Here is a 25,351-nt window from a genome sequence, read left to right as displayed (position 1 = left end):
GATGCCCCAAGAAAGCAGTTCTCTACCTGAGAACCTTGGGAGAAAGATGGCTCTGCTGGCTGTCGCTCTGTTCCCAACTTCTGCAGGAACTGTTTCATTGGATAAGACCCTTCTAACTTTTCAAAAAGGCCTTAATATGCCACCCAAGCCACACACAGATGATCCTTCTGTCTTCTTCACAGAGCAATATCCCGAGTTCCCAAAGAACGGATTCCCCTCTGGCCCCCATTCTTCAATGCTCCCCCTGCTCCTGCCACCCTTATAATTAACTCAAATGGGTACAAAAACAGGTCACCAATCCCAGCACAGCCCTGCCTGCTTTCCTCTGGGTAAGCTGAATGTCAAGTAGAAAGGGTCAGGCTTAGAGTGGGGGTACTGTGTAGGAGATGATGCCTTGGAAAGGTTGTGGACTTCAGAGACAGAAGTCCAGCTATGAACCTCAGCCTGCTTACTAGCTGATACGGCCCTGACCAAACGATCTAGGCTCTGAGACTTAGTTCTTGTTATCGGGAAAACAGGGACAAAACCTACTTGGTGGGATTGCCGGTGAAATGGAATGAATGAAATGAAACGAAACGGAAAGGTGAAGCAACAGCACACAGGACACGCCTGAGAAAAGACACTCAGGTTTACTTAGGTGACCGAGGGATTCATCGCAGAAAGCTCCTGGCTCTTTCAGGCATTCCGCCCATCTTGCTCACTACACGGTGGAATTTCCTTCCTTCCCTGCCTCAAGGTTAATTCCCTCTCACAAGCCTCAGCCTCCGCTCCGTAGGGCGTGGGCCACTCACTGGGTCCTCAGGGTGAAGGCGGCGCTGGTGATGGACGTGGGCAGGTTCAAGCCTTTAGTGATTTCTCTCCAGATCTTCTTGTTGATGATCTCCACCAGGCCCCCCTTCTCCGTCACCAGCTTATACAGCATGTACAGGTCCAGGATCTGCTTGGCCATGATGGGGATTCGGTTGATGGGGGTCCCTGCAATGGTACAAGGAGAGAAACACAGGGCTAGGTCATTTTCAGGCAGAGAAAGAAGACATCTGTGCACGCCCACCTTTGGCTGAGTTGGAAATATGTTCACAAATCTGCTCAGAAGTGTAATTTGAGTCAAACTCCCAAAGCCTGGAAGCTATCAGGCTAGCTGCCAGATCTCCTCGGGAAGAACAGAAAGACAGGTTCAACTCACAGGCTGCATGGCCTTGGGTAAATCACATGGCCTCTCTGGGTCTGTTCCCCGCTGTAAATAAGAGAGCCAGACTACATGACTTCAAAGATTTTATTTTTTTCCTAGCAATATGACTCCTAATAATTTGGCAACTCAGTCCTCTAGAGCCTTCAGAAGTCATTCGGCTGCCTCCCCAGTGAACTAACTCTTTCCTGACCCCTGCACAGGGGAGGGCGGGTCCTACCGTCCACCTGGACAGCTCCCGTGCTTCCCTTCTGTAGCTCTCAGCGCCGTTTATAACTGTGCTTTAATTTATTTGCATACTGCCTTGCCTTCTCCTCATCTCTTCTCCTGCTGCAGGACAGAGAAATGGGTTTTTTTCCTCTCCTGTGTCCCCACCATATCAAAGGAGCTGCTGGGCACACAGGTCTCCAAGGGGATGAAAAGCCACTCAACAATTCTCTCCCCACTAATCACTCTACCCCCTCCCTGGCCTCTGAAAGAGGGAGGGTCAGAGCTGCTTCCGCCCCCTGGCCCCGAAGGGAAGTGACAGGAGTCAGGGACTTGATTAGGAAACCTGGCCCGGAGCAGGAAGGCCCACTAATGAGCACCCAGGGACGGCAGGGAGGGCGGGGCCAGGCTCCTTTCTTGGGCAGCCGGGATGCTCGTCAGGAGGCGTGATGGATGACTGTCATCTGGCAGCCCCGGGATTAATGATCTGGAGGTCAGAGGGGAGAATGTCAGCGGGAAGGGTCGCCGTCCGGGGCACAGTATGAGACCTGTTGCCTTTTGATGGCAAGTCCTCTTACTGTACGCCGGCTGCTCCTCCTCTGCCTTGCCACCACCCCCCAGACCCCCGCCCACCCCCACTCAGGCTTGCTGTGGTCTCACTGACTGCCTGGTGGGCGTCAGGCCAGCTTGATTAGAGAAGGGCTGTTTGTTTCAGCTCCTCCTGCTTCTTTCCCCTCAAGGAATGGCATTTTCATCTCAGTCCTAGCACACTGCCCTCACTCTTTTTATAGGGTAATTCAAGCCAGAGTGGACTGAAGGGTCCCATGGTTATGCGGAAGAAGCAGTGTGAGCACAAACACATGGCATTGCTGTGGCGGTCCCAAGCCGCTTTCCTCAGTGTAGGAGGGAGCTAGAGGTCTTGAAGACCTTTGTCCTGACAAAGGCCAGGGAGTTAAATTAAAAGGATCACTGGTAAAATGTCAGAGAACTGCTGGCATGCTCCTAAGACACAACAGCGCACACGCCGGTTAACTTCTCCCTGAGCTGTTCTGGACAGCAGACTTCATTCCTGTCATAAGCACAGAAGTCTCACACAACAAAACTGGTCTCCCAGCAGACCAGGGCTAAGGTCTCCCTCCTCTGCAGCCAGTCTGCCGAGCCTTCAATGGCCTTGCCTTGAGAGTCTGGGAGGATCGCTTCCAAGGTTCCCTCCCATAGGACCCCGAAGCTCTCAATTCCAGAAGCTTCCGGAACATCTTTACATGTGACCCATTCACTTCCAGGTCAGATGTTCACACTCAGCTCCCCTTCATCCACTAGGCGAGCTCCCTTTTCCCATCCCTGCCTCTTCATCCAGCAACACCATCGCTCTGAGAGGTCTCAGGCAGGAACCTCAGGAGACTGCTCCTCTTCACTCTCCTCCACCTTTAGGTTGTCTGGAGGCTCACCGATTCCTCCTCTGAGGCACCTTTCAAAGCTTGCTTGCTCTCTACAGCCATCACCCTGGGCCAGGCCCTCACTGGTTCCCCATTAGATGCCCCAGCAGCCTTGAATCAACACGCTCAACCTGCATGCTACTGCCAGACAACCTGATGAAAACACCACTTTCACCCCATTACTCACTTCCTAGTTTAAAAAACCCACAATGACTCTTATTGCCGACCCAGCCCACCTCACGTGTTCAATATCATGACTCAGGTTCCCAAACACTCCTTAGAAAACTGTGCATGTTATTTGTTGATTTGTGTCTGACTCTTTGCGACCCCATGAACTGTAGCTCACCAGGCTCCTCTGTCCATGGAATTCTCCAGGCAAGAATACTAGAGTGGGTTGCATTCCCTCCCCCAGGGGATCACCCCAACCCAGGGATTGAACCTTGGTCTCCAGCATTGCAGGCAGCTTCTTTACCATCTAAGCCACCAGGGACGCCCCCACTTAGAAGATTATGTATGATGTGTTTCAAGCACATCCCAATAACTTACTCTCACTCAATCAGCTGGGTCTTCTCACCCTCATCCCCAAACCCAACTTCTTTCTCCTCTATTTTTTGGGTTTTACTCTTCCTCTTCCTCAACTCTAAAATGATGTGCCCAAATCCTTCTTATACGGGCCTTCAATGTTCGCTCTCTCCAGGAATAATTTTCTAACTACCTTGGTTCGAATGTATTTCTTTCCTCTCTGAATTTCTATTATAACCACTACAAGTTCCACAAATAATTACACATATTTCACTTATGCTTGTCTGGTATCCCAGGAGGATTGTAAGCTCCATGAAAGCAGGGACTGTTTTTTCCTTCATCATGTCTTGAATATTATAAAGTTTAATAAGTGAAACTACCATGTAGATTAAACAAACAACGGGCTTCTCAGAGTCAAAGCAACCAGCTCTGTGCTAACCCAACGGGGAACGTTAAATGCATTTTCTTCCTGTCGGCGGTGTGCCCGCCCAGGTCTGTCACTAGCTCTAAGTGTCTAATGCTGACAGCCCTGAAGAGAAGTCACCCTCTCTTCTCGGATACTGGCAGGTTCATGAGTGTCACGATCTTTATTAAACAGACCAGGGAAGTGAGGACTCTAGTGGTTCAGCCCTTGGCGTCTGAGTCCTACATTAAGAGGAGCAGCAGCACGGGAATGGCTGGAGAGCTGGAGATTTTGAGGAGGTAAAGAAACCATGAAGTCCTTCAGTGGGGCCACAGAGAAGGGGAGACAAGTGCTAAAGTGGCGAAGGTGGCTGGGTCTGAGATGTACACAGAACAGGCGTGGCTGAGTGAGTGACCATCAAGCTGGGCTTGCCCAGATGAGGGTGTGCCATCCTTCAGAAGTGTCTCCTTGGAGAGCCTGCTACCACATGGCTTTGTAACCCCACTTGCGAATAGCTTTCAGAGTTTATATTATTTTCATTTGATTCTCTCCAACGTGGCAGACCTTAAAATATAAGGGTGTGTTTTACTTTTAGAAACAGGCATTCAAGGAAACAAGCCAGGAAAATAGGACAAAGTGAGCAGGTGGTTTATACTAATTTTGTGTGAAGATGAGGTGTGGCCATAAAGCATGACAGATTTCCTCGTGGGGCTCAAACTGCCTCTGAAGGCAACTCCCCAGGGAGGAAGTATAGATTCCCTCAGAGCAGTCACTGGACTAAATGTCTAGTCATTCAAGATGACTTCTTTCAAAGACAACATCATAGATGTGGAAATGTCATTAAAAATTCGCCTCTTTATAGTCACACAGCAAGCGACTGCATTAGGCTGGGAATTGCTCAGGGGCACGGGAAACGGGTGGAAACGGGCAGATACAGGACCTGAGAAGATGAATTAGGAGCAAAGTGGCATTCTGAGTCCCCAGAGTGACCTCTCCCCTACACCAGGGCTGCTCGGCCACCCAGCCCCACTCTGGGCACGTGGGGGTCATGATTTCTCTCAGAGGGGCCCCTACTGCCTGGCCAGGCACCCCAGTTCCAGGAATCAGCGGGTAACAGGAACAGGTGTTTTCCTCCTCATGGATGGCCCTCCACAAAACCCCTAAAAGTAGCGTCCAGAGCAGGTGGGCCCCTCAGTCCCACCAGAAACAAAGCTGATCGTATCCTACAAGCCAACTTTAGATGATATCATGGCTTTCTCACATTAAGCAGCCAATCCGGACATAAAGCCTGCCCTGGCTTTGACTCTTTTGACAACTGAGACAAGCAGGGTCCTCAGGCCAGTCTGGCTCTGTGGTCTGCCCTGAACTTGGTGGGCCTAGTAGCCATCTCCCGTGTCCCAAAGAGACGCAACTACGAAAAGAGGGGGAGAAGACCTTTTAGCTGAGTTTCCCTCCCTGAACAAGAAAAAACCCCAAAAACATCATACTGGGGGGTGGGGATGGGGGATTGACATATTCAGGCCTCAGTTTCCCTGTCTGGCTGAAGCAGGGAATTTGGACTAGATGACTTCCAGCTCTAAAGGCCTATGAGTCTAGGAATAAAAACTCGAAGTTCAAGTCCATAAGCAATGCCTCTTCCCCCAGCCTTGGTGGGAAATGGGGGAGCTTCTAGCCCACCCTGTGGGCTGGATTACATCGTACTCTAAAGAGCCTCGTCACCTGAGAGACAGCAGGCCTCAGTCCGCAATAAAAGCCAAAGCAACCTGCAGAGAGCCAGGAAGGAGGCCAGCAGCCACTGCTGCAGTGGTCACCAGCATTGGCCCTGCAGGGGGCCGAATCCCCGCACCCCCCCACCCCCCACCCCCCGCCCCACATTACACCTCCCAGAGAGGGCGGGAGCATGTTGCGGGAAACCCTGTGGGCTGTCAGTCACTGCTATCAAAGCAGGAGCTTGGATTGAGGGTAATTAATCATGGTCCCTCTGACAGCAATCCAGAGCCTTATCTGTACCCCAAGAAATGCCGCTGGTCTCCAGTTCCCTCCTCAATAAAGGAGACTGACAGTTCCAACAAAGAGGCCCCTTATCAGATTTCAGCCAGGGAGCCTGACGCAGCCCAAGGGAGATGCGGAAAAGGCTTTTATGAGGCTGGGACCCAGGGAAGCTGCTGGGGGCTCCGGGGGCTTTAACCCTTGGAGGTGGCAATGCTGCTGGGCACGGGCACTGCTCTCCGGAGCCCTCAGCCCTCAGCGCAGACGGAGCCAAACAAAACCTGCTCCGATCCTTAGCTCGCCTTCCTGCTGAGCCTGTGGAGACACAGCAGAGTAGGGATGAGAGCAGAGTGGGGAGATGGCCTCCTTGAGCATGGTGGGCATGTTAGGGGAGGACCACTTTCTCCCCACCACAGAGTGGGCACATTCCAGGGATGACCAGAAGTAATCGGGGGCAGGGACCCAGGACAGAGCTGCCCCAGGACAGAAGGCGCATGGCTGCCTTCCTGCCTACTGGTCAGAGGTGAGAGCCCAGGACCCAGGGCATGGCCCTGCCCAGGACCCTCGCTGCTTTTCCTGACTTTGAACAAGATCATTAATCATTTCCACAGCATGTCAAGAGAGCTGGGAGCCTGGAAGAGTTAAGTCCCCAGTTAAGCGGGAACGCAGAGGGGCAGGCAAGCCTCCTGCTTACTCTTCTGCATATTAATTCCTGCCCAGCTCTAGTCTTGCTCCCCAAGAACAAGTAGGGGAATCACTGGTGGTGTTCTCCCCCTGACCTGCTAATGTAGAAAATATTTCCCACTGGGAAACGAGGCAGCAGGGTGTGGTGGTGTGCCATGCAGTGTGGAGCTGACTGTTCTACCAGTCAGGGTGGAGCAAGGATGCGCAGATATCCAGATACTGGACTGGTCCTACACGTACCCTTCAGCCCTCTACCACGACCTCTCACTGAGGAGGCCTGCCTGACACAAGGCCTAGGGCCTAGAACCTAGATGAGTAATCTTAAGGATACAGCCCACCAGATCTTTTCTGCTGTGTACACCCCACTAACCATTGCTCATAGCAAAATACAGAACATTTCCAGCACTCCAGAAAACTCCTCCATTATCCTTCCCAATCAATACCCACTCCCCACCCCACTCAGAGGTAATCATTATCCTGTATCACTATAGGTGATTCTCTTGAACTTTACACAAACCAAAGAATGCAGTATACATAGTTTTCTGGGAACGGCTTCCTGTGTTACACATTAGGCCTGTGAGAGCCATCCAGCTGTGTACAACAGTAATTCATTCTTTGTTATTGCTGTGTGGTATTTATCCCACTAGAGGACTATGCCACCACTTAGTTGTCCATTTTACTACTGATAGACATTTCAGTTCTTTCCCGTTTTTGCCTATAATGAATGGTGTTGCTATGAATACTCTTGCGTGTGTCTTTCAGTGAACCAGAGCTTTCATTTCCACTGGGGATACACCTGGAGGTTTAACTGCTGGGTAATAGGGTTGGCATTCATTCAGCTTTAGCTTTAGTAAACACCACTGAACAGATTTCCAGTAGTGATGCCCATTTATAGTCCCACCAGCAATGAATGGAGTTCTGCAGCACCACAACCTGAGAGGCTAATTTCAGACCCATTACCCTTCTTGATACTCTTGCTCAGACCAACTGCTTTAGGTGAAGTTTAATAGCACATGCAGTCTTGTACTCTATTATGGCCGACAATAAAATTAGGGCTATGGTAGTGCTGTTTCCTCCCATAAAAACTACTCTCAGAGAAGAAAACGAAGGAGTTAGAAGGAGGTGGACCGTCAGGTCTTCTTTACTTTGCCTGCTGCTGATTAACAGACCGGCCTGAGAGTCCAAGAGAAGGGTGGAGGGGTGACTGGGGAGAGGCCCAACAACTCAAGGCCATTCTCCCTGAGCATGCATGGCTGTCTGCGCTTCCATTGCCCATCTGTGCCTCTAGCTTCTCAAGACCTAGGAGAGTTCCCACAGTGTAAGCGGGTCAACCTCTGGCTTCAGACTTTCCCTACACCAATCCTTGGACGGTCTGCCGAATACTGGCTCACTTTGGAACAAAGGAGGCCAAACCATCAGTCCATGGAATTCTCCAGGCTAGTGGGCAGCCTTTCCCTTCTCCAGGGGATCTTCCCAACCCAGGGCTTGAACCCAGATTTCCCACATTGCAGGCAGATTCTTTACCAGCTGAGCCACAAGGGAAGCCCAAGAACACTGAAGTGGGTAGCCTATCCCTTCTCTAGTGGATCCTTCTGACCCAGGAATTGAACCGCGGTCTCCTGCATTGCAGGCAGATTCTTCACCAACTGAGTTATCAGGGAAGCCCTCAACCCAATTTTACCAAGTGCTAAAAGTACCAATAAGTGATTTTGAAGGGGAAGAGGCTGAATTTAAAAACAATAATGAGCTATTCAAATTAATCATGCCTTTCAAAAACCAGGGATCTCTTCCCATTATCATAGATAACTGGTTAGTAATAAGGTATTTAGAAGTGGGGACATGGGGCTTCCCTGGTGGTCCAGTGGTTAAGAATCTACATTACAACGAGGGGACACAGGTTCAATCCCTGGTCCAGGAAGATTCCACATGCCTTGGGGCAGCTACGCCATGTGCCACGACTAATGCTGCTGCTCTAGAACCTGAGAGCCTCAACTACTGAAGCCTGTATGCCCCAAAGCGTGTGCTCTGCAACAAGAGAAACCATTGTAATAAGCAGCCAGCGCACTGCAATTACAGAGCAGCCCCTGCTTGCCACAACTAGAGAAAGCCCACGCACAGCTATGAAGATCCGGGAGAGCAAAAAAAAAAAAAAAAAACAGTGGGAGGGGAACCCTAGCACTAGAACATCAGCTACCATCTGGGGAGAGAAAAAGACCTGGCCTGAAACAAAGGATTAATCCTGAGACAAAGATTTGTATTTTGGACTTTGATTTGGGGATAAAGTTGGAAAATGAAACCCCAGAGCCTATTTTATCTGACAAAGACAAACATATTTTAGTCTATCAGGAAGAGTGTCCATGGCACAGACCATTTAATGCAAGGTACAAAGAATATACGAGGAACTCCCTCCACCAAGAGGCAAAGCAATATATGTCATGAACATTTCCTTGCCTGAGATGGATAGATAAGCACACAACAGAAGGAAAAACACTCAAATTGCACTTTGAGGCAGACCAAGCCCTTTTCCCACAGTAAATTCTTTGTATATACACATCAAAAACAGATCCAACAATCCATTTGGGAAAACCAAGGTCAGTGTGCAGCCTTGAACAGAACTGGTGGGGGAGGGATGGCAGTTCTCCGGTGAAGTCCTGACAAAACTTGTCTTCCATGTGACCAAGCAGGTCTTCTGTCTGCTGTGGCGAGCTGGGACAGGGGCTGGAGGAGAGATCCTCGCTTGTGGGCGCTTGGTTAGGGGGCCCATGATGCTACTGTTAGGGCTTTTCCCAGCCCCCCTAATCCTGCCTTGACAGATGGCAGCCTCTGTGCCACTGTGACCCGTCACACCTGCCCTTCCCTGAAAGACAGGCTGTTTTACCCTGAGACGAACACTCTTCTTGCATGAAGACCTGTGCCCCATGTTTATTAGCTAGATGCTGTCAGACCCTCCCGGGCCCTGACCTGTGCAGGTGGGCCACAGTCCCTGCGGGGCTTAGAAGGCTGAAGGACAGCAGAGGCTTGCTCATTGCCCCAGTGGAAAGTGATGGAGCTGATGGTGCTAGGGGCCAATGGAAAGTGATGGGGCTGCTGGTGCTAGGGGCCAAGTTTCTCCAGGGCAGTGTGGGTGAGAGAAAGAATCCTGGCCTGGGGATGAGGAAACCATGTGCTAAAGCAGCTCTGTGGCCTCAGGGGAGCCATCTAACTTGGGGGCTGGCTCCTGTGATAACCTTTGCTCTCTCTATCCCACAGAGGTGGAGCTATGCGGAACAGCAGATCAGATAATGGGTTGAAAGGGTTCTGTAAAGTACACATAGTAACAATAATAAAATTAACAGCAAAATCATCTTCCTCCTCTTTGATGAAATCATACTTCTGCTTCGCTGCCTGGGGAACAAGACAAGAGGCTCTTCTTCTTCACTGATGAGGGAAGAATGTTCTTAAGCCTTTGCTTATGAGACTTCCAAATCAGCACCTGCCCCCCTCGCCCATAGGACCCCCTGGAAAATCTACCAGGGAATAAATAACACCTCAGAAATCACCTACAGTGAATTAAATTAGTCAAGGAATTTTGTTTACAAATGTTTGCCTTTTTTTTTTTGACAAAAAAAGGTGTATGCATGTGTTTTACACACATACCCACACCTGCACGTACATATGGCAAAAGGTGAGGAAAAGGGGGCATCAGAGTTCTGAAATCTAACCCATCTTTCTATAGAAATGTCTGTGTGGGAAGCACAAGCAAAAGAAACTTGTTTAGTTCAGTTTGGCTTCACTCAGCAAAAGAAGAAACACATGATTCTGCAAGGAAGGGAATGAAGCATTTGGTTTGGCTGGAGGGGGAGTGGGGGTGGGGCTCCTTGGTGTAGTTTTTACACAACTGTTTTAATAGAAAACTGCTTGAGGGGCTTTTCTTCTGTTTTGGTTATTGAAGGTGGCTCAAGGTTTGCTCACAGCTCAACAGACACAACCACGGACACATAATACACAACAGAGAACTTGGAAAAGACTTCCAGATTGACTCTAACCAAAACCTTTTCTTCTTAGAGATAAGAAAACTGTGGCCCCGGAAGAGGAAGGATTTGCTCAGGATGGATGCTAGCCCCAGCTTCACGTGCCTCAGTCCCTGTGCCTCCCCACAGGCTGCAGCAACTGTTCCGAGGCAGGCAGGACACAGGTGCCTGACTGGTCACTGCCTCAGCCTCTTCTCAAGTGCCTTTTGGGGTAGGTTTCTCTGCTGGGGGCGGGGGGGAAGGGATCACGAGGGTGCAAGTCACCCAGTCTGGCCTAGAAACCAAGGTGCCTCAAGCTGAAAGGCCCATCTGCTGCAGTCAATTCACCCAAACATGTTAACAAACCGGAGAGACCCAGCACAAAGCAGCGGTTATGGCCAGGCCCCTCTCCCACTGCACAGCTGTTTTATCACCTGCAGCTGCAGTCATTCGAGGCCACGGGCTGGGTGCCACCTCCCCTGGAGCCCGGGCCACTTCCTCTGTGGTGTAGCTTCTGTGTCAAAGCTGTCCAGCCCACTCACGGCCCAGGTGGGCATCACTGGGCCTTTCAGACTCTGGCTGCTTCCCGGGGCTCCTTTAAAATCAATTGCTTATCCTTTATCTTAGCTCTGGAGGATGAGCTGCTGACCCACTGCCAAGGTCTATGAGGCTCTTCCTTGCACCCAGCCAGCTAACACGAGTGGGCTCCTGAGTGCCCCAGACTCCAATTTGGGAATGACAAATAAGTCATAAATATCTAGGGGCCCTAGGTCTCACCATTCTGCAAAGAGGAAAGACAGCAAGCTTCATGTGGTTAGAAGCGCAAACTGCTCCCAGTCCCCTTGAACCACTCATTCTAAATTTAGGTCATCAGACATGAGTCTTCCAGGGAGGAGATCACTGATTTTAAAAGGAACAACCTAACCTCCACAGTCTCCTTGCCTCAGTCTTCCCTCTCAGCCCAACTACATGCTGACTGCCACAGCGAGCTTCCTGAAAGCACAGCTCTGGTGACACTCCCCGGGTGTTCCCTTCAGTAACTCGGCTATGTCACAGACTGGAGTGTTACCTTTTGGGCTAAACGCAGCTCTTCACAATCTGATGCCACCTGATTCATCTAGGCCAGACAAGGGTTCTTCCAGCCATGTCTGGACCACATATACACCTCTGCATTTCTGCCTCTACTCTTCCCCTGCTGGGGCTACGGCAACTCTCAGGTCTCTACACCCCAGCCTTGGATGGGGACCAGCACCCACTCGTCTGGCCCTCAGCTACAGGCGGGAAGTTCCTCCCATTGCCAGACAGGCCCTGCCACCCTCAGGTATTGCTCTCTGAATGGAGCTAAGATGACTTCCCTGAAGAGTTTCTCTGCAGAGAAAATTTTTGATCTTCAACTTTTTTCCTACCCTTCTATGACAGTGGTTCTAAACAGGGGAACACTTTTGTCCCCCAGGGGACATTTATAATATCTGCAGACATTTTTGGTTATCAAGACTGGGGAGGAGCCCCTCCCCTCCCCCCGACAAAGGACTATCTAGTCCCCAAAATCAATATGCTGAGGCTGAGAAACCTTATACTAGAGTAATTAACAAGTAGCTAAACTGACTCAACTGTTTCCCTTCTATTGTTGATACCAGCAAATAGTGAAATACCGAACATAAGTGCTGAAGAAAGAAAAAAGATTTACTCAGGGCCTGAATAACCGTAAATAGACAGGATCAAAGAGAGTCACTTCTGCTTTGGGTTCACTCTGGAATAGACTAGATGGCAGTCTGGCAGCCCCAGCGCTGTGCAATAGCAGGACACTCAGCATACATCCCTCTGTACTGCTGACCTCCAATCACAGGCAGCTAATTGGGGGTGGGGTGGGGGAGGGGCGGCTCCCCACCACCACCACCACTGGGGCAGCTGAGCTAGGAAAACCAACAGGACTGTACCAACAGAAAATGTGTCCTGGGCAGGGCTCCTCCCAATCCCTGCCCCCAGGTCTGGCCCTGTGCTGGCACTGGGGACACACAGAAATGACAAAGTGGCTGTCCTCAAGGAGATCCTCGTCTACTGGGGACACAGAGTAGTAAACAAACAATTACGGCTCTTCACTCTTGGCTAGGCTGATATAACTTCCATTTTCCTTTAAAAATCCTTCTGGGAAGGGAGAAAAACAATAAAGCAGAATCTAAAGCAGTGGAAGCACACTGCTGATTAAAATCTATATTGCTATAGCAGCCCCTCTGAGACGAGATCAGCTCCTGGGTTTGCACCAGCTGGGCTTGCGGAGCTTGTAAATAATTAAAAGGTAATTGGAAGGGGAGACCAAAGTATTAAGTGGATTTCTCTCTCTCAGGGCAACCAGGGAGTTTCATTGCTGCCAGTCACATTATCTTTCAGGATTATATTCTTGTTTTTTACTGACACATGCAGCTCTAGATAACAGTTGGAGGAGTAAACTAATTAGAGCTGCTTAGACTGCTTTGATAGGCTTGGATGAGGGGAAAACCAGACTCAAAACTTTCGATTGCCTTTGTAAGCAAACCAGCGGTAATAGGCATACTACTAAGAAGGCAATGAGGCTTTGGAAGGAGGGGGAGAGAAAGAGGGATGAGGTTGGTGGGGAGAGGGAGCAGGAGAGAGGGAAGAAGAGGAGTTAAATCAGGATCTTTCATTGCTGGAGGCCGTCATTACAGCCCCACCTACAATAAAGAGGAGGACTTCATTCCCAGGTCTCAGTAAAGGAGCTGACACAGAAACCAAGGGCTACATGATCAGGCAGGGTCCCAGGGAACATGCCGGCAGGAGCAGCTCCCCTAAGGCTTTGTCCTGAGGATGAAGAAGATGCCGCTACCCAGGTTGCTGAGAATTATCTCCTAGAGAGGCTGGGGTTCTGACCATGCTTCCTGAGGGCTGCCAGCTGGTGAACCCATTGCTGTGACAGAATACAAAGCCAGGAAGTTGAGTCACTGTGGGCTCAAGACTGAGACATGCCATGGTCCCAAGTGGAGATGGTTGGGGGTGGGTGGGTGGAGGAGAATGAGAAGGGGAGAAAGACCAGAAGTGCTAAGGCACTGTAAAGTGGATGTCCATGTGCCCTACAGTTAAACTGCAGGAGCACCCCAACCAAGCCAGTGGATGCAAAAATCAAAAAGAGCCAATGGATAAGGAAAAAAGAGTTAGCTTTTCCTTCTTTTGGATCATTTCAGAATCCTCCCAACACATCCTGGAGAGACTCCATTTTTTCACTGGCCATTCTAAGTCTCTATTAAGCCAGATGCACCAGCAGGAAGCCCCATATACGAGTTTTAAGTGATGTCCAGGACTACTTACTATAAGGCTAAGAAAAAGAAGTGTATTTGAATTTGAAATGACTCCAGAGACCAGTTAATCAGAACAGTGAAAAGAATAAAGCAGGACCAAATTTGGATGATCATTCCATTCATTTTCTAACCAGGCCCTCTCTGCCCTCTTCAACTTGACCGCCAATTATTCAGCTAAGTATGGGACCAACTGGCAATAAATGGCTCTTGTCCTCCTGGGCTAAGATGCTGGCACTCCACAGGGAGGATGGCTAAGAGTGACGTGCACACAGTAGGCACTCAATAAATATTCAGTGAATTGAAATGATGAGTAGGGTGCACACTCACCCCTCTTCTGCATAAAGACGAAGAGGTCATCCAGGAACTCTTTCCTCTCCGGGTCACTGTCCAGTTCATACAGCTGCAATCCCAAACCCACCAGAAAAAAGAAAAAAACAAAAACACCACAGTGAAAATAAATTCCATCTTATGTAGGAAGTCTTATAATAGCAATACATAACCATCTGAATGACTACAGATGTGACTCACAGGCCACTTCTATCCTCATTCCTTGGGAAGCAGATACAATAACCCACTGCAGAACAGCCCCTTCTGTTATCACAAAGGAAACATTACAGACCTTGGCAAAATCACGAGAGATCTCTCTTCCCCGGCCTCCATCTGCATCATCATTCCAGGTCAAACCACCATTCTAAAGGGGAACAAAGCAAGAGGTCAGAAGGCAGTAGGCAGGGAGTGAGGGGGCAAGGCAGTCTTTTAGGGTGTAGAGGGGGACCCTGAGCAACTGTGCTCTCCTGGCTCACACTGAAAGACTGACTGCTTGAGTAACCGCCTCTGCCCCCCTAAAAGGGACATCTTGGTTTTTTGCTTTCAACTATGGTTCCAAAACCAGAGGGAGTCAGGTGGAAGAATCATCTTCATCTGCTGGAGGGGAGTGGGTGTTACTTATACCTGATAACCCTGGAAGAGGGGACACAAAGGCCTAGTTTTGAGAACTGGTTCATCCCTAGTTGATGTTCTGGAAGCCATAGCTCTGAGGTGAACCATTTTTCTGTAGGTTCAGTGTGACATATGTTTGTATGTTTTATGGTGTGCCTGTAAATTATACAGTATGTTGTGAAGATACCTAGCCTGGCCTCGCGCACAACACTTCAGTGGAAGATAAGGGGTCAAAGGGAGCAAGATGAAGATCTTGAAGATCTTGTGGTCACTCAGCCAAGCCTCACCACCAGAAGCCCTAACTCTAGTGATCAGAACTGCCTAGTGATATGAGGGCCCCCAGGGCCTGAGATTACTCCCAAGATACAGAGAGACTGTTCCATTAGGGTGAAGTTCATTTTCATTAAAGAAGTAACGAAAACCTAATCCTAATTTAATTGATTAGGTCAAACCAACACCATTCAACTGATTGGGAGGAAATGGCAAATATGCTTTTGTTTATGTTCTTGAAATCTGCTTCCCGCTTTTATTCAGTTGAGTAAGTCTTTTTTTCAAATCAGTCATCATCTTCTAGAGGGAGCCTTCCCTTCATACCCGGATGCACAAGTTCTCTGGACGCACTCTCTGTTCATCTTGAGCTTAGAACCTGACATATTATTTTGGAATTATTTGTCATCCCCACATACTGTAAGCTCCTTGAAAGCAAAGTGTCTTCTTCATCTCTGTACCTGTAGCACACAGCACACTGCCTGGCAATTTTAAGGCTCCAGTGAATATGTGATCAACTATAATCATTGTTAAAAGGCATTAGCTAATTATTTGAACCAATTAAGCACCTCTTCAAAAAAAAAAATATACAGACACGGATACCACATAGGAGCGTCCAAAAGGCCCTCTGCCAGTGGAGTGGGTGAAATGTCAGAGCAGAAGTCGCCTGTTCACCTCGTCCCACCTGTCAATGAAGGAGCCAGGGATGGCACTGGACACAGAGACCATCCTCTCTCTTCTCTCCTCCAGGGCCAAGGCACCCACATGCACAAGCGCAACGTGCCACCCAGCTGGCTGGGGAGGGCATCTGGGGCTGGGGAGTGGGCTGAGCTGTAGGCCCACTTTGTGAGAACAGCAATTTACCACACACCAGGTTAAGGATAACCAAGAAGAAGTGACACCCTGTCAGCTGACATGAAACAGGCTCCATCAAATTGTTTCCCTGCTTATCTACTGCAAGACGTGCGTAAGGAAGTGCTCAGGAAATGCTATCTGGCTGTGCTCACATCATCTCCCCAGGCAGACACTGTAGAAACCTTCCTACAGCACCTTCAGCTCAGGGAGGCCAACAACCAAGTGGAACACTGTTTCAAAAAAAAAAAAAAAAGCTAAAATCCAGGCTGTAATTACAGTCAACAGAAACCTGGTGTCATCTGGTGGCAACTAGCACAATGAATAATCAAGATGAATTATGCCTGTCTGGTCAGCAAAGCCAGACAGAGTTACGGCCCCCTTTCAAAGGCTGCAGCAGGTCACCCTAATGCCCAGTGATTTCGTTTGAGCCAGTAATTCCTGCTGGAAAGTCAATTATCCCGGGAGCCCCTATCAGCTGAAAGACATTTAATGGGGGATCACCGCAGCTTCTGTTATGTCAGCTGTTTACCGTGGCAGCTCAATTCCCAACTCTCTAGCTAGAGATCTGAAGCCGATTCTGCTCACAGGAGGATTCTTTCTCTATCAGTCACCGAGAGAGAGGGAAAAACAGTTTCTTTTTTTGCTAATCACAGTAACCTCGAGGCGCTCTGAATGCTCACTCAGAAGCTATTTAACACTCAGCTGGGTGGAGAGGAAGGAATCCACAGCCTAGAATCTCAGACAGGGCTTTCCGCAGCAGGAAGGGAGTGTAAAAACAAGCATGCCAGTGCCAGTGCCACCAGCGGTGTGACTATGTGTGAAAATAAACACCTGAGTGTGAGGGTTTGGCTCTGGGAACAGAGGAGAAGGCCTTGCAGGATGGAGACGTCGTGACTGCTGGTTTTCACCAGCTCTGCCTGAGTCACAGGACAGTCCAAGCACCGGGACAGTCAGACTGTGGATTAGTCATGGCCCACCAAAAACCACTCAGGTTCAAAATCTGCTTTGAGCTGTGATTTTACCCTGAAATGCACCAGGATGGTGACCAGAGAGGACAAGGAGGCTTGTCAGAACCAGGCAGAAACAGGATACTATATTCTTATGAGCAATCCCCCTGTTTGACCCATTCCTCAGATAGGAATGTCCATTAGTGTTTAAAGGAAAAACAGGAAAAGAGCTGCCCGGGAGTGGAGGTGTTTTATTTTGTCCAAGACAAAATTTGACCATTATATAATTGAAAATATTCAGTTGGGGCTGATGGGGACACATCCACTGTCTCTGTCTTGAGACAGTTAAACTTCCACCTTGATTCACAGGATTTTCTGGCTGAGGTGAGGGTACTTCCGAAACCCTGTCTGTCCTTCACGGTCTGGCTGTTTCCTCTGGGAAGCCTCTGCCCACAGTCATTCTCCTCTGGGCAGTGTCGCCTCGTGTTCTGGTTATTTCGCCCCTGCCTGTGCCCAGTCTGTAAGCATCCTGTCAGGGTATCCCTGGCCCCCAGCACATAAAAAGCCGTGAATCATCTGCTGAGAGACAGGGAGGGGCTCCTCCACGGAAGCTCCAACCCCACAGCTCCTGTCTTCCCCTCCTCCTTTCATTAGGAGGATTACAGGCTTCAGAAGTCATTTTCTTGGTTCTTAACTCTGCTCAATGGCTGCAAAACACAGCTCGCTGTGCACTTCAAGTTTACGTACAGGAGGTTTCTACCTATCAACAGGGCACGGGTGTGGCTGCTGGGAAATTTTCAGCTCGGAAATGACTGAATTTCTTGAGTGTAGAATGTGGCTGACAGCAGCTAGTTAGGTGGAGGAACACAGGGAATGGTAGAAGCAAATGTGGAGAGAATATACCCCCGAAGAGTCAGCTCAATAAAGATCAAGAGGGGTCCCCAAGTAAACCATTTCAGTTGAAGGGTCGCCACATGCAGTTGAGCAGCCGGGGAAGAGGCTTTGTTCCCTGTGGGCAGCAGGCAGTCAGGATTCAACAGCTCAGAAATGTGCGGAAGCAACAGTAGCCAGAGTGGCCGCTCGCTGCCATTTACGACCTTCTCAGCCTCCCCTACTCGAGGGCTCACTTTACCGGCTTTGATCTCACCAGGAGCTCACAGGAAACTGACAGTTTGTTCCCAAATACCCACCTAGGGCTAGCTTTCCCTACCAGACCCACATTCAGCTCATTTCCCCCAGGGAGGCCAGAGTGTTTTGCCTATAAATCTCTCAAAATTGGTTGTGAAAGAAAGCTGGAGAAAGAAGAAAGCAGAGCAGGAAGCTAGTGTCCGCACATCTTCTGTGTAACCGGGGCTGGACCCAGAGCTAACCAAGCGATTTCTCCCTTAATTCCACAATGGAGAGGGGGTGATGTGGAGATGGGAAAACAATGGCTCACAGAGCAAGTTAGTTACCTTGCCTGCAGTCTCAGAGCTTCTCAGTGGCAGCATCAGCATTGAAGCCCAGGTCTGCCTGTCTGGTACACCACCACACTGCCTCGTGGGTGCAAAGAACAATCAAAAGTGTTCTGGGTGGGACTTCAGGGAGGGATGGAGGGAGGAAATGAAGAATAATGTTCTCTGTATGCAGAAAGCCTACAAATGCCAGGTCTTGCTTGGCCCTGGGCGGCTCTATCAACGGGAGATTCTTTTACTCCCAAATTCTTCTCATTGGTTTCATCTGGCAGGTGCAGCCAAACAAAAAACCAGCCCTCACACAGCACTTGCCCAAGAGACTTATCTGGGACTACTGAGGGTACCAGATTAAGAACAGCTCACCTTTTACCACTACCTTTCAAACAGAACATTCTGGCTAAGAGGAGCCACCCACTTTCCTCCCGAGAGAGGGAGGTGGGGAGAGAGACAAGCAGGTGACTGCACTGAGGGGACTGAAAGAACATGGCACCTAGCACTCCCAACCTGCTCGTAAAAGGCCTTGAAAAAAATAACCAATCAGAGTCTAGTCTAACTGCCACTCAAAATTTAAATAGTGCCTCGTCAACACCTCAACCCTGGAAGGGGAAATATATTCATCATCCTTGAAAATTGAAAAGGCTGCCTTGTGGAAGAGGAAGCGGGCTTGTCTTTTTTTCCCCCTTTTCCCTCTAAAGCCCCAGAGGGCAGAACTAGAGTCACCGAGCAGAAGATTTCAGGTTGATTACAAGAAAGACTTTTCCAACAATCAGAACGGCCCAGTAATGGAGTGGGCCTTCTCAGGACGTGGGCTGCTTCCTGTCCCCAGAGGACTGTCGGTCTGGTATGTCATGGTAGGGAATCCAACGTGAGGTGGGGCCGCTAAGAGAAGCAAAGAGCCTACGACGTTCACTCAGCGCTGCTTTCCTGAGCACCTGCCCCACTTAAGAGAGCTGTGCAGGCTGCTGAGGAGAACCACCACTTCCCCCAGAGAGGTTCCCACAGCGGTCCTCTACCACAGAGCTGGAAAAACAAGCTAAACACATGCAGCATTTAACAGACAGAGCAAGCCGAAGTACCAAAACACGAAGTGCCAGGGAGCTGGAAGGAAGGAGGGGGCTCAGAGGTGGAGATGAAGCTGGCCTGGAAGAAAGGGCTGAGAGGTTTGCAATCTCAATGAGCATGGAGTGGGGGATAAACAAGGCATGTTTTGGCAGGGAGGATGCAAGTCTGAATAGTTAAGGTGGAAAGAGGCTGTGAGATGCCTTGAATACCAGGAGGAAATTTAAGCTCCGAAATGTGAAGAGCTGGGAGGCCGTGGATGTTTTCTGAACAGAAAAATAGATGATTAAATCAGTGCTTTAGCTGATTTTAATGATCCATTTTTGTGGAAAATGCATGATATACACATACAAATGTCTGTTGGCATCTAATCGGACTGAAATTATGGGAGATTTTGACTTTCCAATTTTTTCATTATATTCATTCACATACGAACACTGGATCACCAGGATATATGAGATACTGTGAAAGGTTCTGAGGGGAAGAGAACAAGACAGATAAGAACCTCTGACTTCTTGGAGGTTAGAGTCTAATGGAGAGAGAGATGATTTTAAAAACTGTGTATTTTCTCTAGATTAACATCTGAATCACCTGTCATGACCCAACACTTGCTTCTCCTCCCCACCCATCCCCGCAACAAAGAAAATTCAGATTGCACTAAAATTATTGAATAATTTAATGAACTGATACAATCATAATATTTAGTGTTTCAGGTAAGACAGCAACATGACTCTTCACTTATAATAAAACGTATTTTTAGTGTTTCTCGGTAATGACTCACAAGGTCAACACATTACTTTCATAAACAGCAGTGAAAATCTGAGAGGGAAAGCCGGCGCTGGGGCTGGCCACACTGGGAGTCTGGGTTGGGGGTGGGGAGAGCAGCAGAACCAGGGAGAAATGACTGTCCTGAGAGCAGCCCAGTCAGAGAATCAACTAGGGCTGGACGGAGGGGATGAAAAAGGACGAGAAGGATGAATCTGAATCTTAATGTGAGAAAAGTCAGTTCCAATGAAAACGGAGAGACGCTGGGCAGGGGGATCAAGCAGGACGCCTTGGAGCACTAATGAAAACAGTCCACTGTCTCTGGGGGTGTGTTACAGGTGACAAGAACAATCCAACAGCCCTGGAGGAAGCCAGGATATAGCAGCTGGCAGCAGCAGGAGCCAAAGGCTTATTGCCAAACTTCCAGTGAGAAGAGAGACATTTAACCAGTGTCTCCGGATCCAAGAAAGGTACCTTGGGCTTCTTCACTGGGGATGTGGAAGAAGAAGGGGGGCGGGGGGAGCCCAACCAGACCACGCCTCTAAGACCTTAGGAGCCAGCACTGCATTCCTCAGAGCCGTGCCTCCCCAGAGACAGGAGCGCCTGACTTTAAAAGCAATTAAGTATCTAGGCTATTTTAGGATTACTCCTTGACCACCTGGAATATCTTATTAAAGCACAGCTCAGATGTCCAAAGCAATTTTAGTTCCCATTCCTCACTCTTCCCCAAGGCAAGAGTTAACCCTTTCCTTCAGGTTTAAAGCACAGAGGCTAAGTTACTAGCTCTTCATTTAAGCTCCCCATATTCTGAAACCTCTAAGAAGCTGTCCTTAGAACGCCATCACACACACTACAGCTTTACAGAGATTCTTGAGTGTTCTCTGAAAGCAACACAACAGTAATATGTTTCCTTTCTGTCTACTCTATACCTAATAGATTCTGAATCCCACCTACCTTCAGATCTGGGCAAATTCCTGGGACCTGATCCTCACAGTCAGCTCCATGGGTAGACTTCAAAGGGCTGATCCCAAGCTCAAGGATATCAGTTAGTAACTTTGAAATATAAAGTGTAACAAAAGTATTCCAGCTGAATACTGCTGTTAGTACTGTTCTTTTTTTTTAAATAAGCAACACATGAACTACCTTTTCTTTGCTATGCCTGTGTCTCTGTAGTTATTACGCCTAACACTTGTGACTATCTACTACTGGACAAGTGGATAATGTTGTGATGTTAAATGTCCAATTCCCAGATCTCGAGAGGAAGAAAAGAAAAAACACCTCTGCCCTCCCACCAGTTTTAACTGATCCCAAGAGGTAATGAGACATGCACAAAGGGGTAATGGGCAGGATTACAGGAGAATCCTGAAAGGAGAGGGGAGCCCCAGGAAGTAAAACAGATACTGTTAGAAGCAACACTGTTGGACTACAAAACCCTACTGATAAGATCAGGATTACTGCTCTTAGCTTGATGGCTCAGGCCTCGGAAGCACTAGCGTTATAATTATCAGATGCACACCTTCCGTGGTCAGGTAACTTTAAGCAGGAACCAGAAAGCGCTTCCCCACGTTCTTACTGGCAACAAAGGTCAATTCAAACTCGGTGGCTTGGAAAAAGAGCCAAGGGACCCCTTTTCTGATTAAGCAGCAGAAAGGGGGAAGGGCGGAGGAAGGGAGAGAGGGTTGCAGTCCTTCTTTTCCATCTAGGCATATAATCACACTTTCATGCCATAATCAAAAAGACTGCCCAGAAAAGGGGTGTTCCCACAAAAAGGAGGAAGAAAAACTCCAATGCACTCCTGGGGATGAGGACACCTCTATGCCGAAGAGAGGAGTGCCCCACAGGAAAGTTCCAGCTCCTTTTCTCTGCAGTATTAGAGTCGGCAGCACAGCTTATTCACCGCATTAGCTACCAACCACCTGACCGTCCATAACGGTTGCTGACACGCTTTCGCGCAGCAGAGCTCAGGAAGCCAGAGCAGGAGAGCCGAGAGGGACAACACCTCACGTGAGAGCTGAGGAGGTCAAGGAAGCGGCCCGGAGTCAACACTTCAGAAAGGTTTTGCAGTTTTCTTTTTTCAAACTACATATTTTAAATGTATAGAAAGAACAAATTTTTTAAAAAATGCTATGATGAATTATTTCATAAAGTTAAAAAAAAAAAAACTTCCTTCAAGTTTGGGATTCTACAGAGCAAGTCTCCTCAGGCAGAATAGTTGCATTATGTTTACAAATCAACCCCACTGACAATCTGAGAGCTTCTCCTGGGCTTCTCCCACCCCGCTCCCAGCCCGCTCCACATGCGGATGGCACTGTGGTGCACACATTCCAACTCTCCCAGGCTGAGTCTCTCTCATACAGACGCTAACTTACTCCTCTGAGAGGCCTGTGCCCCTGGCACAGGGCCTGGCAGACAGAAGGAGCTCAAATGAACGTCTGTACCTGACAAAGAAGCCAAAGGAATGAACTTCGGAGAGTTACTATGGGCTAAGTAATGAATTTGGTGTGTGTTTGGGGTGGTGGTGGGGGTGGGGGGGGCGGCGGGGTGGCAATCACATACTGAAAAACAGGTGAACTTCCAGTTTTAAAGGACAACTCCATAAAAGGGAACTAAAAGGCAATATAAGCCATTTTTAGAGAAAACAATTTAAAGTTCAGGAAGATAACAGAAGAGCCTGTAGTCCCCGCTCCATCCTGGGCCAGCAAAAAAGAAGTTTGTTCATACATTCAATTAGACAAGCTTTAAAAAATTATAACATTCAATGATAAGAAGGGATTGGGGCAATGGGGTCTCCTAGATTCCCATAGGAAAATATTGAAACACCAGCACCTTTTCTGAAAGTCACTTGCCTCAAAATGCCTATGTCAATAAAAACAGCAGCAGCAATAACAACTAATAATAACTGCTTACCCAGGCCCTATTGCAGTGTTTTATGTGCATTAAACATTTAAACCTCAGCACAATGCTCTGAGGTAGGTACTATTACTATCCTTATTTTTCAAATGAGAAAACCAAGGCACAAGGAAGACATGAGGAAGTAAGTGACTTGAAGAAGGCTGCCAAGTGATCCAAGAGTGTGGAGTTGAGAAACTAATGCAGGCCGCGCACCTTCAAGTCCCTGCTGGTAACTGCCTTGCTTTCTTAGTCTCCTCCTGGCTGTGTAGTTCTGTTCTATGAATCTACCTAAAAGCAGCAACTAAAAATACGGTACATCTTTATTTATAATAAAAAATTACAGAAGCCTAACAGTGTGACAGTAAGGGAACAGGGAACATGTAAAAGTTCTCTCCATATGACAGAAAACTGTGCAGCCATTTAACACAGCTTTTTAAAAGAGTTCAATCCCTACTTCACATCCTTTCCATTAATTCTAGATGGAGTTAAGATACACATATAAAAATACAACCACAAAATAACATATATATATTTTATAATCTTGGGAGATGGGAGGGCCTTTTTAAGTATAACAGAAAACATAAAGGGAAAAGTCAATTAGGTTTAGCAACATCAAAAATCTAAACTACTCGATGAAAGAACTACTTATAATTAAGCTGAAAAGCCAACAACTGAGAAAAACACTTGAAACACAAAGACAAGGATCTATGCAAAAGAGCTACTACAGATCAGTAAGAAAAGATAACAGAATAGAAAAAAACAAATAAACGCAACATAAATACAACATACCAAAACTCATGGAATGCAGCAAGAGCAGCACTAGGAGAGAAGTTCATAGTTCTAACAAACATCTACATTAAAAAGTAAGAAAGATGTCAAACAAACAACCTAACTATACTTCAAGGAGCCAGAAAAAGAAGAACAAACTCAGCCCAAAGTTAGCAGAAGGAAGGAAATAATAAAGATTAGGGCAGAAATAAACAAAACGGAGAACAGAAAGACATCAACGAAACTAACGGGTGTTTTTTTTTAAAAGATAAACAAAATTGACAAACCTTTACAGTTAAATTAAGGAAAAAAGAGAAGACATATTCAGAAATGAAACAGACATCACAACAATGCCACCGAAATAAAAAGGATTATAAGAGCCTACCGTGAATGATTATATGCAAGCAAACTGGATAATCTAGAAGAAATGGATACCTTCCCAGAAACTTACAACCTACCAAGACTAAATCATGAAGAAACAGAAAATCTGAAGAGACCTATAATTAGTGAGGAGACTGAATCAGTAATCAAAAACCTCACAACAAAGAAAAGCCCTGGAAGGAACAGCCTCACAAGTAAAATCTACCAAACATTTAGAGAATTAAAACATCAATCCTTCCCAAACTCTTCCCAAAAACTGAAGAGGAGGGAATACTTCTAAACTTATTTTATGAGGCCAGTACTACCCTGATACCAAAGCCAGAAAAAGCCACTGCAACAAAACTATCCTATGAATATAGATGTAAAATCCTTAATAAACTACTAGCAAACCACATTCGAGAGCACATTAAAAGGATCACACAGCATGATCAAGTAGGACTGATCCCTGGAATGCAAGGATGATTCAACATACCAAAAATTAATCAATGTGCCAATCCACTTTAACTGAACAAAGGATAAAAATCACATGATTATCTCAAGAGATGCAAAAAAAGAAACTGACACAATTTTACACCCTTCCATGATAAAAATACTCAACTAGGAAAAGAAGGAATGGTTTCAACATTTTAAAGGCCATATATGAAAAGTCTCTAGCTAACATCCTGCTCAATGATGAAAAACTAACAGCTCTTTCTCTAAGATCAGGAACAAGGCAATGATGCATACTCTTACCACTTCTATTCAACATAGTACTGGAAGCCCTAACCAGAACAATTAGGCAAGAAAAAGAAGTAAACAGGCATCCAAACTGAAAAGGGAAAAAATAACATTACCTCTGTTGGCAGATGACATGCACTTATATGAATCAATAGAAACCTTTAAAGATTCCACACATACAACACACTAATAAACTGTTAGATCTAATAAATGAATTCTAGAAAGTTATAGGATACACAATCAACATACAAAAATCACTTTTGTTTCTGTACATTAACAACAAACAACCTGAGAAAGAAATTAAGAAAAGCAATCTCATTTACTTTTGCAAATGATCAAACAACAAAATACCTAAAATGAATCTTACTAAAGAGATTAAAGATTTGTACACTGAAAACTACAAAACATTACTGAATGAAAACAAAGGAGATACAGATAAATGGAAATACATCCTGTGTTCATGGATTGGAAGAACTTAATATTGTAGAATGTCCATGCTACCCAAAAGTGATCTATATATTTAATGCAACCCTGACCAAAATCCCAAGGGCATATATTAATAGAAAAAGAAAAAACAATT

General features: G+C 47.4%; 1 protein-coding gene across 3 annotated transcripts in view; it reads right to left on the bottom strand.

Moving 5' to 3' along the window:
* ARID3B (AT-rich interaction domain 3B) overlaps positions 1 to 25,351 on the bottom strand; it is a 49,532-nt gene that overhangs the window by 6,006 nt on the left and 18,175 nt on the right. For all 3 annotated transcript variants that reach the window (XM_020873627.2, XM_020873629.2, XM_020873628.2), the window contains exons 3-5: positions 14,347 to 14,418; positions 14,055 to 14,127; positions 792 to 975 (exon numbers count right to left, since the gene is read on the bottom strand). In XM_020873627.2, the coding sequence (XP_020729286.2) occupies positions 792 to 975; positions 14,055 to 14,127; positions 14,347 to 14,418 (329 nt within the window). The remainder of the gene's footprint in view (positions 1 to 791; positions 976 to 14,054; positions 14,128 to 14,346; positions 14,419 to 25,351) is intronic.

This window comes from Odocoileus virginianus, chromosome 16 (genome assembly GCF_023699985.2).
Source record: "Odocoileus virginianus isolate 20LAN1187 ecotype Illinois chromosome 16, Ovbor_1.2, whole genome shotgun sequence".
NCBI lineage: Eukaryota > Metazoa > Chordata > Mammalia > Artiodactyla > Cervidae > Odocoileus > Odocoileus virginianus.
Note: the sequence above shows the minus strand (reverse complement) of the source record. Positions and strands in the feature narration are given on the sequence as shown.